We start from the raw sequence: 18,971 nt of genomic DNA on the forward strand, positions 1-18,971 counted from the left end.
AACAAAGACTCTCCAAGGGGAGGAGGGTCCACAACGGTCGCTCCTTATTTTGGGGGAGGTCTCCGATTAACGTTGGTGTGACAGTTGTTTTGCTACAGTTTTTGTAAAGATAGATTGGAGTAAGTGTTGGGTGTATATCTTGCTGATTTTGACCGGTCTGCTAGATTTTTTATTGCCGCCGAAACCGATGCTTCAGAAAGTCACACGAGCTGCTTGATCCAACCATGACATATCAACAAAGGAGCCTCATCGAGAGCGTAATACATAAGACGAGCTAGTGAGGTATAATGAGACTTGAAACCCCACATGCCTGGGAGGGGCCCCGTTAATGAGTGCAGCGACAATGTGCTCCCCTAGGTTGGCTTGGCCACCCATAGAGCCTTATAATTCACTACAGTCGATTATGATGAACAACAAAGTATAAGAAGCAAGAAACTAGGGTAAATGATAAATAATACTCACAAAGTAGTAATGGATGTGTTTGATCGATTGTGTGTTGTTCAATCGTCTGTAATCCCTCCTATATTTATGGGAAAACTGAAATTTTTTGTGCAAGAAAAGGTTTTAGAATCCTATCTCGGCCCTTAGATCTTGCCTGATTCAGACGAGTGCACCCAGAGCCTATGAATCCCTCCGGATGGGCTCTGGGCCAAGTCAACATGTTTCTATATTGGCTAGGAGGGCGTCCGAAACCATTTCGTTTGGTCTTGAAAATGGTTGCACATATCTAGGTTGGTCCGGAGAGCGTAGATGGTTTCACACTTTTAGATTGCCCCGAATGGCGTCATGAGTTTCTAGGTGAACTCATGGCGAGCTATCATCTTGTCCTAATTCACTAGAGGGCGCCCGGAGCCTCCACACGAGATCCAGGCAAGGTGTTGTCAACAAATTGTTTAGGTACCAATTATCAAGTTGTATCTGTTAGTTGATCAAATATATATAAATGCAACTTGATTTAAAAAAAAGGTTGATCTCTAACTAATTAATTTGTGTCTTTAGTTTGTAATGTCTAGTATGTCCTTGTTTCCATTATGTTTTGCTTCCTTGACGACATCAACAAGGTGGCGATGATGATGCGCTAGAATAAGGTCCCTCCGGCCTGTCACTACCTCAACTATGTCGATCCGGCGCTGACGAATGGCTAGGTCATTGTTTCCATTAGGTGTTGCTTCATTGACGATATCAGGGAGGTGGTGTTGACAATGATATGTTGGAATAAGGTCTCTCCAACCTCTCCCTACCTCGATGGTGTTCAATCCGAAGCTAATGAATGGCTTGTGAGTGTAGGGGCTACCAGATCTGTTAGCCCTTTTTGGATCTTGGCAGTTGGTGTATCAATCAAGAGAAGTAACTGTCTGGCGTTTGGTGTGGCGACTTCGACCTTTTTTCTATTTGCTTTGCGGCATAGTCGGGTTTCTCCAACCCTTGAACCGATGGTGAAGGATCACAAATTTGCGTTGCATGGGAGATCCCCAGCGGACGTTCATTAATCTGTTGTTAGAGATCTTGTTTCTAGTAGTGGATGGCTATTGCGTTATCTCAAGTCTTGTATGAGCGTTTACAGGCGCCTCTTTTCATTATTGTCAGTTTAATACAATTTTCAAGCTTCAATGGACGGTGCACAATCGAACGAGAAAAAATCGATTGGTATGGTTTCCATTGTAATTTTATTTGTTGGTGATCATTTGATGCTTTGTTGTCTTTTCATTTTCATTATGTATTAGTAGCTTTTTGTTTTCAATAACTATATACTCCAGTTATATGTGCTTGACCATTTTGCCCATGTGCACCCGAACTCAAAATAAGTTCCGGCCGCACCCATTCCCTTCACACGAGTCACAACTCACAACGAGCCACAAGTTCCGACCTATCTCCGATCCCCGCCGGCGCCGCTCCCAGCCCCGGCCCGGAATCCTGCCGGCGGTATGCCGCGCGGCCGCGACGAGCCGGCCACCGTGCGCGTCTACACAGTATGCGACGAGTCCAAGTACCATTTCCCAGCCCTACCCCGGCATCTCCTCCTCCGCAGCACTGCCGCTAATCCAATCCTTCTCCCTCCCCGCTCGCCGCGGATCCCAAACCAACCGCAGGTACCTCATCATCCGGAACGTGCCTTCGCTCGGGTGCGGCGACGAGCTCGGCACCCTATTCTCGTCGTACGGGCCGCTGGAAGAGTGAGCCATCCTTCAGCGACCTGAAAATTCACTTATTCTAACGTTTTGCGTTCAGTACCTTCCTTCCGAGTTTCGCTCTCACCATTTTGATATTCCTTTGTGAGTGATGTGTTTTTGTTTTGGTTCAGGTGCAAAGCCATGGATGCCGAGGACTGCGAGGAGTACACCGACGTCTTCTTCATCAAGTTCTCGCAGGTCAGCAACGCGAGGTGACTATTTCTGAATATGTACTGAAAACTGAAGGATGTAAGTAGCATGTTGAATTTGTTGGACTGTCAGTGTTTCGTGCTTATGCAATTGAGTGAAAAAAACAGAGGCTTATTATTCAGCATAATTAATGGAATGAACTGAGGAAAGGTGACTTGGGTAGGCATTCCAGAAGCAAAATTTAATAAGATACTAGTATACTTTGATGCCAGTATGTGTGCCTTTACTTGTGAATTGGGATTACCAAGATGTTAATCAAAGGAAGGGTTTGATTATTCCTTGGACCTTCTTTGAGGGCATGATTTTTAGTTCAGGTATTCTGCTTCAGTCTTTGGCACTTAGGGTAGCAAATCTGGAGCCAATAGTTTTAACAACCACCTGTTTCCTATCTTTTCTTTCATCAAAATTCATACTTCCTAATACCTAATACTTCTTTAAGTGAGGAATTGGCGCTGTAATTTACTCATTTTGCAGGTTCGCAAAAAGGAAGTTAGATGAGTCTGTATTTCTTGGCAACCGGCTGCAGGTGTCATATGCACCTCAATTTGAGAGTATTTTGGATACCAAGGAGAAACTGGAAGTCCGGAGAAACGAAGTCCTCGGCCGAATAAGATGTATGCCATTTTTTACAAAGATATATCTTCGTATTAGAATTTATTATTGTGATGACAGTATTTATTCCTTGGTTCTTCAATTGTTTGATTTATATATTTGCTTGCTTCAGCCTCTGTTGGAAGCAGATCAGAACGGTTAACTCAGTATTCTCCAGGGCAGGGATCTTCTAGTGGGAACTTGCATCATCATATGAGCCCCAATAAGAGGTTATTATTTCACATGTTGTCATTTGTTTCCACTCTTTATTTAGTTCTGCGGTGTACAAATGATAATTAAAAGTTGGTCATAATTTGCTTGTCATATGATATTACATGCAGTTACTTCTTCCATCAAGTTTTTCTGGTCATGCTTTCCCTGAGCTTCTATGCATTTTCTTCTAGAACAATCAATGTGAATATTCAGACCTAGCAGTATCATCCAAACTCGAGATATGGATTCTTTTTTCTAGGGAATAGATCATATACAATCTTATTTTGTCTGAGGATTTGTACTACATCGCTTATACCTAATAAAAGGCTAGAGGTCCAGAAGAATACAGTGTGACTGTTCTCCGAGAAAAAGGTGAACACTTAGGTGACTGCTCGTCTAAAGACTCATCTTATCATCTTCAGGGAATACACAAAGACACTTCATGCTTCTCATATCGAAGATGTTCGTTTCAGTCATGTGTCCTCTAATAAGGTATGTAGTAGTAATACAATTTTCAGGCTGAAAACCAAGTTGTCCATTGATGGAAATTGGGCCATTTAGTAAGCAGACTAGATCGTGCTTTAAGGGAATTTTATTTTTAGAAAAGCTAGGGAGAAGCTCTGGTCAACTAAGATGCATTACTGCTAGAAAGACAGCATTAGTGCGCTTGCTCATGTGAAGTACTCGGCGAGGGCAAAATCCGTAGTATTTGGAATTGTGGATATCCTGCTGTGTGCAATCTAGCTCAGCTCATTAGTGCGGCACATCATCCATTAGGATTTTCCAACAAACCCCTTTTTACCTTTTCATGGCTTGTGATTTTCTTTCCTTTCATGAAATGCCTTTTGATCAATTTGTGGTGGACTTGCCTTTTGATCGCAGGACTATTTTCCATCCGAGTCGATGAATGCAACTGTAAATCTTGTGAGGCAGAAGCTTGATAAGGTAAAAGTATATATGTGTTACTGTTATGTGTTATCTATCGCCTAACATGCCACATGGATAAGCTAAGAGTTTTATTTTTTTTTTTCAAAATAACAGATACAGTCCGGCAGTGATGGTTCCAATGCTGTAGCTGCGTCCAAGAAACCAAGGGTCGATGACCGTAGGCGCATTTGAATCACTGGATGGCGTGGAGCACGCGTTAGGAATTATGTGGCTTACTCCACTTTGTAGCCTTCCCTTTGTGCATCGTCCTACTTGATTCTTAGAAGTTAGAACTGGCCAGCTGAGATTGTTGTACCAGTCTTTTCTCTTTATGCAAATGCCAATTTTCTTACCTGATACAACTTTGAACTTTCGCACCTGATACTTGGTCTTTGTAAAAAAGAAAGAAAAGGCCACTGAAAAATAACGAAGCGATGATGATGTTTCTCGAGGAAATACTCACAAAGCAGAAGCATGTTCTTTTTATCGCTGGAGGCATGCTAAACCAAATTAATTTTTGTCATTCAGTTTCATCCTGGATTAGAAACAACAAAATTACAAAAATGGTTTTCTCTAGAATGGAAAAGAACAGAGAGGGGCTCAGCGCTCACGTGCTCCCAGGGGACGGCTCGGGCGAAACCCTACCGCTGCCCCTGCACCTCCTCCTATCCAGCCACCCGCCGTTGACGGAGGAAGGTGCCGGGCAAAGCCCTACGTGGTGGACGGCGGCCGGTGGGTCCTCACCACGGCAGGCGCGGATGGCGGAGACGGAAGGTCGAGCATGGTTGACTAGGTGGTGGCACACGAGGGATTCGGGCCCTTATGCCCGGATCTGATGGTCGCAGCGGCGGTTGTCGTTGTATGGGCGACGACATCAGTTGGAGCGGTGTTGGGTGCTCCTTGTAGCGCCCAGAATCGAGGTGGTGGCCCCTCTTCTTCGACGATGGAGGGCTTCGGAGTCGTGTAGGTGACTCAGATGTTGGATCTCGAGCTGGTGACGGCCTTTATGAGGCCGGCGGCGGTATGAGACGTCCACTCCATCAACAGATCAGTTTTGATGGGGCTCGGGAGGTGACACACGGAGACATTGAGCAATGCCTGTCGCCGACCAATGAAGCCTCCGATGGATGCACCGTCGTTGGATGCTACACATGACGTCTCATGCGGAGGCGTCAATCATGCCTGCTACCAGCAGGTGCTGCACGGTGTCTCTAGCAGAGGTGTCATGTTTACTCTGTTGCTGCTCGATCGAAAGTGGTGCGACAATGGCGGGAGGCAAGCCGTATGGGACATCTATTTTTTGGTGCCATCTCCAGAGGTATCCGGTTATCGAGGAGTCGGTAGCCGGTTAAGGGATGATGGTACAAATGACTTCAAGGATGACTTTATGCACTCTGGCGAAAACACAAGATCTCTGATCAAGCTGTGTCAACGCACGCATGCGTCGTGTCCTTACTGAAAGTGGTGGACTGATGCTTGGCTTTGGGGATGAGAATGCGCAGTTGGACCTTGTTTTGGACTCGTCACCATAGGCGTATGTGCGGTGATTCCTTCTTGAAGGTATAGCCTAGAAGTTGTGTATTTCTTGTTTTGATTTCGTCTTGTATCATAGGGTTAGTGGCTATCTGATGGAGTTACTGTCGCGAGGCATGCAACCTCGGGTTTTCTTTTCATTTTATTTTTGGGTCAACAACTCCGCCTATGTTGTCTCAATATAGTTGGTCCCAAGCCCGGGTAAAGGAGGAGGGTTGTGATAGGCTTGGCGACCCAACGTAAAAACTCAACCACTCTTATGGAGATGAAACCCAAAGCCTACCCCAACTTGTTTGGGACTAAAGGCTTTGTTGTTGTTGTTGTTGTTGTTATTTTTGGGTCGACATTGTTCAGCTAATGGATTTACATGCTTAATAATATATATGGTTGTGTGCATCGGTTGATGTAGAGGTCGGGGGTTATCCTCCTTTAAAAAAAACATTCATGACCTGGGACGAACTAAGCCCAGCTTACATGGTTAGGTTTCTTGATGTGGCGAACCAACCTGTGGTTGGATGGTTAGGAAAACAGTGATATCCCTAGCCCAACAGGGTTCAAGTCTTAGACTTGATGTTGGTGCTTGCATTATTCCTGGATTTATTCCAAACTTCCGGATATGTCCGTTCAGTGGGAGGAGACGTTCCCATCGACTGCGATGCGTCTGTGGTGATTTCATAAAATTTCAAGATACTATGTCGTCTCATTCTCTTGAAGGTGTTCATAGGGATAGGGTGTGAGTGTGTGCATTCATAGAGGTGAGTGTATGCTCACGTATGTGAGCGACTTCGATTATACTATGTAAAAAAAGTGTTTTTATGTGGAACCAACCCATTTAGGTTGAGGTCCTAGACTTTATACTCACATATTTTCTGAATTATTTCGGCTTCTCCCCCGCTATTCTTTCAATGGTACAATGTGCATGTCAATTAAGGATGGAGATTGATAACAAAACCAGAATCACTATGTTCACGTGTAATGGCTGGGAAATACTATCATGGTACAGATTTTCTGAATGCCAAAAAGAAAAAAGGCAGCTCGCATGTTTGGCAAGCAATTTTGAAGGGTAGAACAGTACTACAGCTGGGATTAATCAAAAGAATAGGTGATGGTCTATCAACCAACATATGGAAGGATCGGTGGATACCAAGGATTCCAGGAGGCAAGCCAATATTTAAGAGCGAAGAAGTAACTGTGGAGAAAGTTTCAGAGCTCATTAACGATGATGGAAAAAGTTGGAACATTCAAAAATTGAATAGTAATCTATCTCCTATGGAGGTAAATGAAATCCTTAAGATTCCTTTGGGAAGGTTAGACCAAGACCTATGGGCTTGGGGTGAAGAAAGACATGACATCTACATTGTAAAATCAGCCTACAGAGCTTTAGCAAAGCAGTTCAGGGCTGAAAGTCAACATCATCAAGGAGTTGCACAAAGTTCAACTATTGAAGAGAATAAGTTATGGAAGAAACTTTGGAACTTGTCAATTCCCCCAGGGTAAAAACTTTCTGGTGGCGTGTTATTAAAGGCTTCATGCCTGTAAAGGCTATATTGAAAAAAAACACATCGAAAAATTAAGTAACTGTGTTGAATGTGGTGCAAATGAAGATACTATCTTCCATGCTTTGATAGAATGTTCTTATGCCCGAGTTTTCTGGAATTTGTTTAAAAAACTTTATGGCAATAAGCTTCCCAAACTACATCACCTAACTTGGGCCCAAGACATTCTAGATGATGAAGTATGTGCAACGGAAAAGGTAGGATATATTTTGTGTGGCATGTGGTCAGTGTGGACATCACGAAATAATAGAATTCATGGAGATTCCTCAACTAATCTAACTCAAGCTTGCAGGTGGGCGCATGACATGGCATCAGATCAGATGTTGAATGCAAAACCACAAGGAGAAGGAACCAAAACTAAGACCAAGACATACTGGCAACGTCCACAAGAAGGCTACTATAAAATTAATGTAGACGCAGCCTTTAATTCAAAGGATGAAAAAGGAGCTTCAAGGGTAATAATCAGAGACGCTGATGGCACTGTAGTAGCGGCGAGCAGTAAATGGTATGATTCAGTCCCTAATGTTTTAACAGTAGAAGCTTTAGCTTGTAGAGATGGAGCTAAAATGATGAAGATTCTCAATATTCGGCAAGGAACAATGGAGACTGATTCTCAGGAGCTTGTGTCCTTTTGGAGATCCAGAAAACATCATAGAGCTAGCATCTTGTCGATTATCAATGAAATACAAGAGCTGGTAGAAGGATGTAGTGGTTTTGATATTTACCATGTTAAGAGGGAGGCAAATATAACAGCTCACAAAGTTGCCAAATTTGCTTCTGAATCAAATCCGGAGTGTGCCTGCATACACCAGGTGCCGGATAGCATCCTTCGGTGTACTAGACAAGATTGTAATCATGTTACTAGTTAATGATGAAGCTCTTGTTTGAATCGCAAAAAAAAAAATTGCGTTGTTATGGCGACTTCGTCTATTCGAGGTTGTAAATTGGTTGTACGTGCGTCTTGAGCTTTTTTTTTTCTTCTTTGAGGGGGGCGTGTGTGTTGAGCCAACGGGAAAAAATAATGCGCCAAGCAGCCGAGGCTAAGGCATGTCTCTCAATTTAGGCCCACTTCGTAGGAGAGAAGTCAATGGGTCGAACAGAGCGTGTCATCACCATCCGGCCCAGCCTTCGTCAGTATCCAGAGGCCCCCAGACCTAGCGTGCCGCCGTTTAGCTCCACCGCCGCCGCCCGCGAACCCCTCCCCCCGACGAGCGACGCACCCGCCGACATTCAGGCCGTCGCCTCAGTCCCACACACGCCTCCACCATCCAGTCGGCGACCGTCAACCCGCCAACCGCCACCCATGGCAGAGACCAGCGAGAACGAGTACCACACCGACGAAGAGGAAGACCTGGTCGGAGAGGAGGAAGGAGGCACCGGGAGCGAAGGCGAGGAGGTTGGAGTGACCGGCAAGAAGAGGAAGCGGCCTCTGAAGAAGAAGAGCCTGGACGGCTTCAGCAAGCGCGGGGTGTGCTACCTCAGCCGCGTCCCTCCCCACATGAACCCGTCGCACGTCCGCCAGATCTTCTCCAAGTACGGCGAGGTGCAGAGGATCTACCTCGTCCCCGAAGGTAATCCCCCGTCATGAACCAAATCGGTGGCTGCGTTCTGTATGTTTGATTTGTGATACGGTACCAAAGCTAGGAACACACAGAGCTGAAAGCCCTACTTGTTTTACCAAAGCTAATGCAATGATGTTAGCTTCTAGTCTAGTCTATAGAAAATCAAAGAGAACAAACCATATTTATCTGATGTTGATGTCTCCCGCGTAATCCCGTGCAGAGTATTCTGCTGCAAATAACGCCTCTCAACCTGTGTAGCAAGGCTGTATTTCGGTAGTAGAAGGCTGTTCATGGAGTTCTAGGTTTGTTTGTCTTGCTTGTATTTGTGAAAACATTCTTCATTTCTTCTAGGGGAAAAATTGAAATAGAGCATGTCATCAAATGATAATCATGTTTTGCATGCTGATTGCACATGTTGCTGCGGCAGTATTTACCGTGCAGTGAAAGTGAGTTGTTTTTCCTGCCCCTCGTGGTTATACGTCTTAGAATGTGAAGTGCTCTACTGCTCTTTATGATGCTTACATATTTGTAAATGAAAATAACCCAACTTCTTAACTGTTATGTACTAATGTCATCTCTTTCCTCCAGGTCAAGGTCATCGCAAGCATAGTAACGTAAAAGCGAAGGCTTACTCCGAAGGGTATGTTATGAAAATACACAGATGAGCTGCTTTGGAGAGACTTGCTAGATCCCATTTTTCGGTTTTATGCTGAAAGTGAAACATGGAGCAATACTTACCATTGTCTACTTATTGCATTTCTGGAGTAGTCATGTAAACATATGGTAGATGATGTGTATTTCACAATTTTGACATATTTTTATTGTTGTATTTGTCACTTGTATGGCCTTAATAATGTTCCTAAAATCTGTGTAGGTGGGTTGAGTTTGCAAAGAAAAGTGTCGCCAAGAGGGTGGCTAATCTTCTTAATGGTGAACAAATAGGTGTGTTCTCGGCTCTATGTTTCATGTGTTTTATTCTTTCTATGTTACCGTTGGTTTACATTAGATGTACTGAACATGGATGATCGGTTCTTCCTTTTTATTGCTCAACCCTCAAACCCCTCAATTTTTTGGCCTCAAAAGGGTTGCTTTTGTCGGCTCTGTCATGTTTGAAGAGCTATACAATGTGTGCTAGAGAGCTCAATTATTCTTGTCTGACAATTATTGATGACCGTCTGTGTTAATGATGTATTTTATTAGGTGGGAAGAAGAGGTCGTCATTTTATTATGACATCTGGAACATAAAGTATCTCAGGAAGTTCAAATGGGATGATCTGGTTGGTGAAATAGGTATGCCTAAAGTACAAAACTGTAAAGTAGCTATAAACTTGTCAGTAATGTGAACTGATTTGTACGTAGTCTAATCCTTGGAGTTTAATGCAGCTGAGAAGACTCATATCAGGGAACAGAAATTAACATTGGAGATAACAGCTGCGAAGAAACAACGTGATCATTATCTCTCTAATGCTGAAAAGTCTCGTACACAGAAATTTATTCGTGAGCGCATAAAAAAGGTATGCTCTATTGTTTAACATACTTCTGCTAGCATAATTCACAATGGGGATTTTCTTTCTGTCCTGTGTCATCTTTATTTATGATTACCAGACACTTGGTGACACATGGTTTGGTTATAGTAGGAAAAACATTTCAGTTACAAGCTAGCCCGAACACTGGATATTTTCTCCCTTATTTTGCCGTTCATTGCAAGTTTCATTACTAAGATCTCTATATACCTTGGTGACATCCTTGAAACAGAAGCAAAAGCCGGAAGGAAAAGAATCCAATGATGTTGGTGAGACGAATAACGATCGTCCAATTCCTCGACAGAATAGAGCAGTTGAGGAGAGAGGCCCTAATAAAAAGGCAAAGCTCTCAAAAAATATTCTGGCCGGAGTAAGTGTGCAGCCCTCTGGCAGTTTATCTGGTGGCGCTTTTATGTTAGCTAGCTAGTCATTTGACCTGCTTTCATCACACTTGCAGGTATTCGGTGGTTCATCATGATCGATTTTGATTCCTGGTGGATTGGAGCATTGCAAACTGAATGTTCTAGCACAAGATCATTCCTGTCTTCACCACCTGCTCCGCCTTTGTAGATTAGGCTGTCATTTTTTGTAATGGAGGGTGAATGGTTTGGTCGTTTGGTGATTGCGGATTGCCAGATATGTATTGCTTCTGCTGTAATACTGGGATGGATGTACACTGTTGTTAATTTGAAACAGCGAAGTAAGAGCAGCTCTAGCAGACCCACAGAACGCCCCGGCCCGCAAAATAACTGCCAAATTGCGGGTTGTGGCCAGAAAATCTGCACGAGCAGACCCCGCATCCCGCCCCGGTCCGCAAATTTTTTTGCGGGGCGCGGCAAATTTTCTTCCCCAACCTCTATCTTCACGGGCTGGGAGGCTGACCCGAGCTCAACCCCTATCCCGCACGAGATTTGGTGGGAGGGACATTTTCACGCGGCCCTTCCCGCTCCTCGCACCCTCCGTCACCATTGCCCCCACTCCACAAGCTTCGACTGCTCCTCCCCGGCTGTCCCTCGCCGCTATGGACGACCCCATGTCCCCCGTCACCGTCGAGGTCGCGCACGCCCCTTTCTCTCGGGCGGATCTCGTAAAAAAATATATTTCACGAATATATTTTTTTACGGGTCCGTTTGGGGGGTCTGCATCTGTGCCAGCCTGCGTCGGCCCACAAAAGCGGTTTTGCGCGAACTGCAAACGCATTTTGTGAGCCGGTGGGATACGGGGTCTGCTAGAGTTGCTCTAATATTACCCTGTATTGGCCATATGATCGGGAACATTTCAATTCTATATTATACTAAGAAAACAAGTGAATTTGGGAGTCCAAGTCTGACTATCTCAATACACTTGAGGCCATCTCTGATCTAAACACATATATGAGAATAGGCGTCCCAATTGTTAGGATTTAATTAATCCTATTAATCCCTGTTTTTCCTAATTGAGGCGGTTGTCTCGTGTTCCTTCGGACGTACTCCTTCGAGGGCTATATATATGTAATCCCATCATCAATGAGAACGACGATTCTACTACTTGTCATTTGCCTCTTGCAATTACTTCGAACACGTTATCAGCACTGTAGTTTCTCCGAACAGAGCGACTAGGCCATCCCAACGAGACGGTTACGGACGGGACGACCACGGCCATGGAGCAACAACAAACTTCGATCCATATCCATGTGCTCGATGGATTGAAATCAAGAAAGAGAGAAATCGGAGTCAAGAAGCAACCGAAGCCTTGATCTAATTGCTACGTACAAGAATCAAGGTGCTACCTTCCGATTTTAATCCTTTACGCAACAAACTGTCTTCAGGCATGCAGGCCATGGCCTTCGGCTGCCTTCCGGCATGCAGCAGCGGGAAGAACAACACACGACCATGGCCTTCGGCCTCTGCGTGGGGCTTCCTAGCGCGGCTCCTCTGCAGCCCCGACTCCTCTTGAAGTGGAGACGGCCAACGGCTAACGCGGCGCTCTTTCTTTCGGTCGGCGAACCCATCTCGCTTGTCGGTTACTGCGGCGCTCGCGCCCACGCGGCAGCAGGCTGTGGCGGTCGAAGGTAGCAGTGGCCAACGATTGTGGCCGCCGCGGTGAAGCCTCCTGTCGCACGACGCGGACACCGCATCCGACGCGGAGCGACTTTCTCGATGGCCTCGCCTGCAGAGGGAATTGTGTCGGCTTCCGGCCGGCGACGCCTGAAGCGCGCGCGCCGCGGCGGCTCGTCCCTCCGGCGTCGGTGACTTGCTCCATGCGTGTCAGCAAAGCAAGGCAACGCTGGCGGCGCAACCACCTGGAGCAGTGGCAGCCCGAAACGGCGGCCATGGCGCGGCCTTCCCGGCCTCTTCCCGTAAGACCCACGCGCGGCGCTTGCGCACGTGGTACCCAGCGCGCGGCGGCGCACGGTGCGGCCGTCTCCGGGCGGCGACGATTATTAGGGACGAGTCCCAATCGTAACTGCAGGAGAGAAAAAGGAAGAGAACCTTATCTCTTCGGCTGCTTTGACTTCAGCCCTTGCAGTTTCTCATAATCAAAAATGAGTTTCTGCAGTTTTCTCTTAAGCCTTCCTGCTTAGTTCATCACGCATGGTAGCCTATTTATCTGTTGAGTTTTTTTTAAAAAAAATCCAGAAATATGTGGTTGTTGATGCTTGACATGTTCAATGTGTGTGCTTTTTAGCAATCCCTATAACATGTCCTATTAATACAACGACGCTGTTTTGCGATTGAGATTAAGTTTTCTCGCACAGCCATATTGATTTGCGATTGAGAATTTTATTTTCTCGCCAAACAATCTCATAGCGATTGAGATTAATTTTCTCTCGCAAAATATTAATTCATCCTGCTGAATTATCTTGCAACTTGATACAGGATCATCTCATTTAATTTGGGATCTATACAATTCAAGTTTTTCACTTGAACATCAAGTTTGCAACATCATTACTATTCATTATAATAGTGGTGTATTTCTGTTGAGTACGATGTATTCCGGAATGTACGCTACATGTTGAGATTAATCCGTCTATTTGCATTTGAGATTTTTAATTTCTTACAAATAAGAATGCAAAATTCAAAGTGATTTCTTCAAATTGATGTATTGGGATCACAAGGTAGTCATTTAGATCTACTGCCTTCGCAGATTATCAATGACTACTGTTAAAGCCTATATTGTCATTTTGACATTATAATTGCTTTACAAAGTGCTCTCCCACGCATTTTACTAAGTCATGACATAAGGCATTACGAGTGAGTATCTACTGATTCCATCAGATTATACTCTCTAGTGCTACGAGATCTACTCCATTTTGGAGATTATCTTCAAGGTGTCATATTTAGCAATTTGAGATTCACACTAATGGTTTCAAGATAACTTTTTGAAATACCCATTGATTTTTCTAAGTTCATTATAACATCAACCATGATGGTCTTTAATTTACTGGTTGTAAATTAATTATCTCTGGTTTACCCATAGAGGTAACATATGGCTATAGAGTTTGGGGCATTCGCCCTCAATGGCCACCACTGCCCTATCGGGGCCATGGACATCATGATCGCTCTTGTGTCTCGTGGGATAATGTGTGCAATCCAGGATTCACTTCTGGTCAGGATCACGCCGCTAACAGAAAAATGTTATCTTATACATTATAAGGCATTAGATTCAGATCTCAGCATCTGGTTATTCTGTATCAGCAATTCCTGGGATACAATGAACCTCAAGGGCAAAGGTTTGAATCTTACTTGAACCTTCAATCCGACAACACCAGTTGTGACGGGACCCTATGAGCACGGAGAACGTGATGGTTGAATATGCCTCAACCGACATGTTTGGAGACTTCTTCTAGTCTCTCAATCTCCTGAGTGGTCAACATAATTTATGTCAATTTACGATGTTCTAATAAGAACATAAGTATTGTTGTCATCATATATTGTATATCACAATATATTGTATCAGCACTTTGATACACATACATTTGTATGCATTCTATATATCTGACAGTGATTTTCATATTGAGAATCTTCATGTCTATATATAGATTTATACGGGAGTCAATCCGATGAAAAATGATATGTGCCTTGTGGACATATGCACCACACACACTCTATACTCAGGGAAGTCCAATGTTTCCACTCTCATTGAGAGAAAGGAGATATTTTAAAATCGCTAGACATGATGAGGTATTTGTTGGCTCAACTCGAGTCATATTTACTATCCCTGTGGGTACTCGAGTATCGTCAGGATGCTTTATTGCTTTCAGGTTTAGCTCGTACCCTACTAAACTATAGAGGTATCCGTCAAAATAGTTTCCATAGCGAAACTTATGATGACAACAAAGAGGAATATCTTCTCTTTACCATATGCAACGGATATGGCAGGCACATTCTCTATGTATCATTGGCATTGCACTACACATACTACAAAACCCGTAGCACATATTACGTACGAGATAGTTTTCCAGAGTGTCTTTTGCATGACAAACTTGGCATTCCTGCTTTGGTCATCATTGACATTGGGTTGAAACCAAAACTATCAGCAATTCCAGTGGTTTATGATTATTATGATGCTACATTCTAACAATATTTGGATTTTATGTGCACTACATGTGACACAAGGAGGAAAATTTTAAGGCTTGTACACCTTAAAGTGTATGCTGGACCACTCAGACTCCTTGAATGCATCAAGTCGAGGTAAGTGGCTCTTCCCAACCATTGAGTAGACTATTCAGGTATTCTATGGTTCTAAAGGACATATCTACATGATGGTCTTAAGTGTGTGCTTTATTCACACAAAACCATTGGCTCATTATCCTGACATCGATTTCAAGCAAATCGAATGGATAACCTTGCAGAATTCTCCTTGAGTGCCTTCTTTATGGCCCTTGGATTAAAGTTTAGCAATTTGTCCTAATGTCTAGACTCAAAATGGTTTGGTAGAATCCTATCCAAAGAGTTAAGCTCATTGCATAATCTTTACTTTGAATTGCAACTTACCAACTTTACGTTGGAGTCGTGCAGTTTTACACGTTCATGACCAAACTGCATTATATTATTCCCTCTATCTTTGATACGTGGAAATCTACCAAGTATTTTCTATCTGCGGTAATTCGGTTACACGCCGATATCACCACCCGGCATACATCATTGGCCCCTCAACATATAATTGGGATCTATGTGAGGAATAACTGTATTTCCGTCAATACCTCAAGCCCCTCGAATGGGGAGTTATTCAAGGTCAGTATGTTGATTCAATGAGGAATATTTCCAGGCATTAGGGGGAGAATTCAAGTACCATAAAGAATGCCAGGAAATTAGTGGAATGTTGAACACATTTCTTCCTTAAATCCACGTACTCAAAGATCTGAACCGTGCGTTCAGAAGATTTGCAACACATTGCAAATAACCTGCCAGATTCATTTACTGACTATAAAGGTGTCACACAATCCTACAATCCCGCAAAAGTACGCCTGAAAGAGTGGAGGTAGCAACAAAATTCACTCCACTCCCCGTTCAAAGCAACAGGGGGAGATGTATGGCAGAAGTACATCAGGATTCAACTTCTTGCGAGTAAGGATATTAAGGCCCGTGAATCAGTAAATGCAAGTCAACTTCACGTTGATAGACACCTAATGGGTAGTATACACCCAGTGGACGGGAAACCTCCACCAACCCAGGTCATAGTGCACATAATGACCGGGACATCGGAATACCCGACTCAATCGCATTGGGAAATCGTGAGCAGTCACCATGGGTAACGATATTTCCATCAACTATATATTGATATATAGATTCTGGAGAATCATATAACCAAAAGTCTACAATTGTCGACATACATTTCTCAACTAGATTGCAAAAACCTTTCAAATGATTCAGATCCAAAGACCATGGCCATGGCAAAGTGTGAACAACACTCGGACTGAACTCAAGCAAAGGGTATAATCTAGGTAGAAATGATCTTGCTCAATAATGGGAAGGTATTCATAAGCAATACCTACACCAGTTTTTTTTGGAAACAGAATTGAGAACAATGAGGTGGTGAAACAAAGAGCGAGTATTGTAGCACAAGGGTTCACGCAGATACCCAACTATTCTCCAGAGGTGGAATCTCTTTCCGGTAACTTATATCATTGGCAATACAAAATCATCTATCTCTGCAGTTGATAGATGTAGTGATTACATATCCATGTGGATCACTAGATTCAGACATATATGATTGATTTCCGATGGAATCTCAATTCTGAATCGAAATACAAAATGCAACATACATTGTGTAAAACTAGTAAGTCACCATACGACTTATTGTGGTCGGTACATATGGTACAACCGACGTAGTGAGTTCCTTATACAAAAGGATTACTCCTGCAAAGATGATTATGCATGTTTGTATGTCTGCAATGACGACACATGTAATCATCTAATGACGGAGTTTAAATGAAGGATTTGGGTAAACCAAAACACCGCTCGTTACTATAACTTGAGCACCTTCATTTATACATTATGGTATACTATGTTGTCTATATCCAAGATATATTGGAGAAATTCATTGTGGACAAATATTATCAATCCATAACTCTCATGGTAGTTCATTCTCTAAATGTAGAGAATGATCTATTTAGACCAAGAGATGATGGAAATGAGATATTGGGACTCAACGTTCCATATGCCATTGGACCGACCAAACACAATTGGTTGGTACCAGTGGCGGATCTAGGATTTTGAACCAGGGTGGTCCAACCTAATAATATTTTTTTACAACTGCGAATGTACTAATTAATTTACCAATAGCACAAGATAAATTAATCAATTTTTTTCTCAAATAAGTCTCAATTTTGCATAAAAGAATCCTGCATACCTTGAAAAGTTCAAAGACTACCTGCATACGTTCATTCTTCCACCTTTGGTATGGAAAATGACGTGGCATAGCTCAGCGAGCGCCCATTGCGCCACCGTTATTGGGTTGTATATGTAATCATGTGATCATGATTGACATTCTGTTCTTCAATGTGACAATGACATTTATTGATTCAAAAAACGAGAACAATGTATCAATTTTTTGACCTAAACTGAAACAATTTGGTAGTAATTAGTAAAATTCTTGGAAATTACAGCTCAAGATGCCACATAGATTTTTTTTTTGCCCCAAAGTGAAATAGTTCAGTTGTAAGTAGTAACATTCCTAGACAGAATTCAGCAATACTGCATTACAATTTATAAAGGAGCACAACAAGCCTAAATTCATAATGAGCAGTACTGGCAGGTGGCAGCATGCCGAGCAATGAGTAAGAGTAAACAAAAATTGGGGACCGAGCAGAAATCTCATCAAAGGTACCTCAAATCGTGCTGGGAGCGTGACGGCTGGCCTGCTGGAGCTGCAGAACGCCGGCTGCCAAGCGCCGATAGCCGAGTGCGGACTAGGCTGGGTGCGGTGGCGCCGGGCCGGTGCGGGATGGGCATAGTCGCCGGCGAGGCATGGATCCAGGCGGCAAGTCAGGGCAACGAGATTGGCTGGAGCGTAGAGAAGCTGCGAGGGGATTTGGGGACGGGGAGCCAGTGCGCGGGCTACCACGGTCCACGGCTGTGCGAACGAGTCGAGGTTGTGGTTGTTGGGCTTTTCGTTTCTTTTCTTCTGGCCCATCTGCTAATCTCTTATGGACTATGGTATATATATGGGTTGTACCAAAATCCCAGGGTGGGCCGCGGCCCACCCTGTCCACCCTGTAGATCCGCCACTGGTTGGTACTCAAGAATATCTTTCGATATCTTCAAGGCATGAAACATTTTGTCTTGGTTTTTCAGTTTTGGAGAAATCTGAACACCAATATCATTGGATACATCGATCAGATCCCCACTATGTCAGATCGTAGACAAGTTTAGTGTTCCTACTAGGTGTGGTAGTCCTCTCATGAAGAGTCTTCGAAACAGACCTCATGGCTACATCCACCAACCATTATCTCAACGATAATGTTTCTTGTGTTGCTCGGATGCAAACAGGTTACATAATAAGCAATATCACTATATTGCATATCTTGCAAGTCAAATCAATGCGACTGATTTGTTCAGCGGGTCTCTACCAACTTCTATGTTTTGGTATGTAACGGCTTCGAATTTTGCAAGAATCAGGGGAAGTATCTTCCTGAATTGTTCCTATTCAATGCATCATATTATACTCTTTTTCCCTTCATGAGTTTACTTTACAGGTTCTCATAAAGGTTTTTAATGAGGTAATATCAACATGAGATCATATGTCATACTTCCTGTTTTTCCCACCGGGGTTTTGGGTAAGTATACATGACACATTTATTGTCCTCTAAACTCTATGAGTTTTTCTCGTATTGAGTTAAAAGGGATAATGACCATTATATGTTGTATCATTTTCTCCTTATTTTTTCCACTGGGTTTGAAGGAGTTTTAGCGACATATCAAACACTTATCTCCTCATATTTTTCCCACAGGGTTTTTGGAGGAGCTTCTCAAGATGATGATACTTACACTAACAAGCATGGATTAGGGGGAGTGTTAGGATTTAATTAATCCTATTAATCCCTGTTTTTCCTAATTGAGGCGGTTGTCTCATGTCCCTTTGGACGTACCCCTTCGGGGGCTATATATATGTAATCTCATTATCAATGAGAACGACGATTCTACTACTTGTCATTTGCTCTTGCAATTACTTCGAACACCAATCATAGCCGAGTGCTCCCTC

General features: G+C 43.4%; 2 protein-coding genes across 2 annotated transcripts; both read left to right on the top strand.

Annotated features, from left to right (window-relative positions):
• The first annotated feature begins 1,819 nt into the window (after positions 1-1,819).
• Positions 1,820-4,469, top strand: LOC125535822 (RNA-binding protein 48-like). Its single transcript, XM_048698891.1, has 8 exons — positions 1,820-1,987; positions 2,091-2,174; positions 2,303-2,383; positions 2,856-2,995; positions 3,106-3,202; positions 3,608-3,677; positions 4,068-4,130; positions 4,227-4,469. The coding sequence occupies exons 1-8, from the start codon at positions 1,926-1,928 to the stop codon at positions 4,302-4,304; spliced, it is 675 nt and encodes a 224-aa protein (XP_048554848.1). The 5' UTR covers positions 1,820-1,925; the 3' UTR covers positions 4,305-4,469.
• Positions 4,470-8,303: 3,834 nt separating this feature from the next.
• Positions 8,304-10,995, top strand: LOC125541070 (pre-rRNA-processing protein ESF2-like). The gene is made up of 7 exons (XM_048704559.1): positions 8,304-8,772; positions 9,352-9,403; positions 9,638-9,705; positions 9,964-10,053; positions 10,147-10,277; positions 10,519-10,656; positions 10,744-10,995. Exons 1-7 carry the CDS (start codon positions 8,505-8,507, stop codon positions 10,762-10,764), a joined length of 768 nt encoding a protein of 255 aa, XP_048560516.1. The 5' UTR covers positions 8,304-8,504; the 3' UTR covers positions 10,765-10,995.
• The last annotated feature ends 7,976 nt before the right edge of the window (positions 10,996-18,971 follow it).

The sequence above is a fragment of the Triticum urartu genome, chromosome 2 (assembly GCF_003073215.2).
Source record: "Triticum urartu cultivar G1812 chromosome 2, Tu2.1, whole genome shotgun sequence".
Lineage (NCBI taxonomy): Eukaryota > Viridiplantae > Streptophyta > Magnoliopsida > Poales > Poaceae > Triticum > Triticum urartu.

Excerpts from the sequence above, each read along its gene's own strand:
- LOC125535822 (XM_048698891.1), top strand. The coding sequence starts at position 1,926 with ATGCCGCGCGGCCGCGACGAGCCGGCCACCGTGCGCGTCTACACAGTA. Across the intron at positions 1,988-2,090 it reads ACAGTATGCGACGAGTCCAA|GTACCTCATCATCCGGAACG; the intron begins GTACCATTTCCC and ends AACCAACCGCAG. Across the intron at positions 3,203-3,607 it reads CATATGAGCCCCAATAAGAG|GGAATACACAAAGACACTTC; the intron begins GTTATTATTTCA and ends TATCATCTTCAG.
- LOC125541070 (XM_048704559.1), top strand. The coding sequence starts at position 8,505 with ATGGCAGAGACCAGCGAGAACGAGTACCACACCGACGAAGAGGAAGAC. Across the intron at positions 10,278-10,518 it reads TTCGTGAGCGCATAAAAAAG|AAGCAAAAGCCGGAAGGAAA; the intron begins GTATGCTCTATT and ends TCCTTGAAACAG. Across the intron at positions 10,657-10,743 it reads CAAAAAATATTCTGGCCGGA|GTATTCGGTGGTTCATCATG; the intron begins GTAAGTGTGCAG and ends TCACACTTGCAG.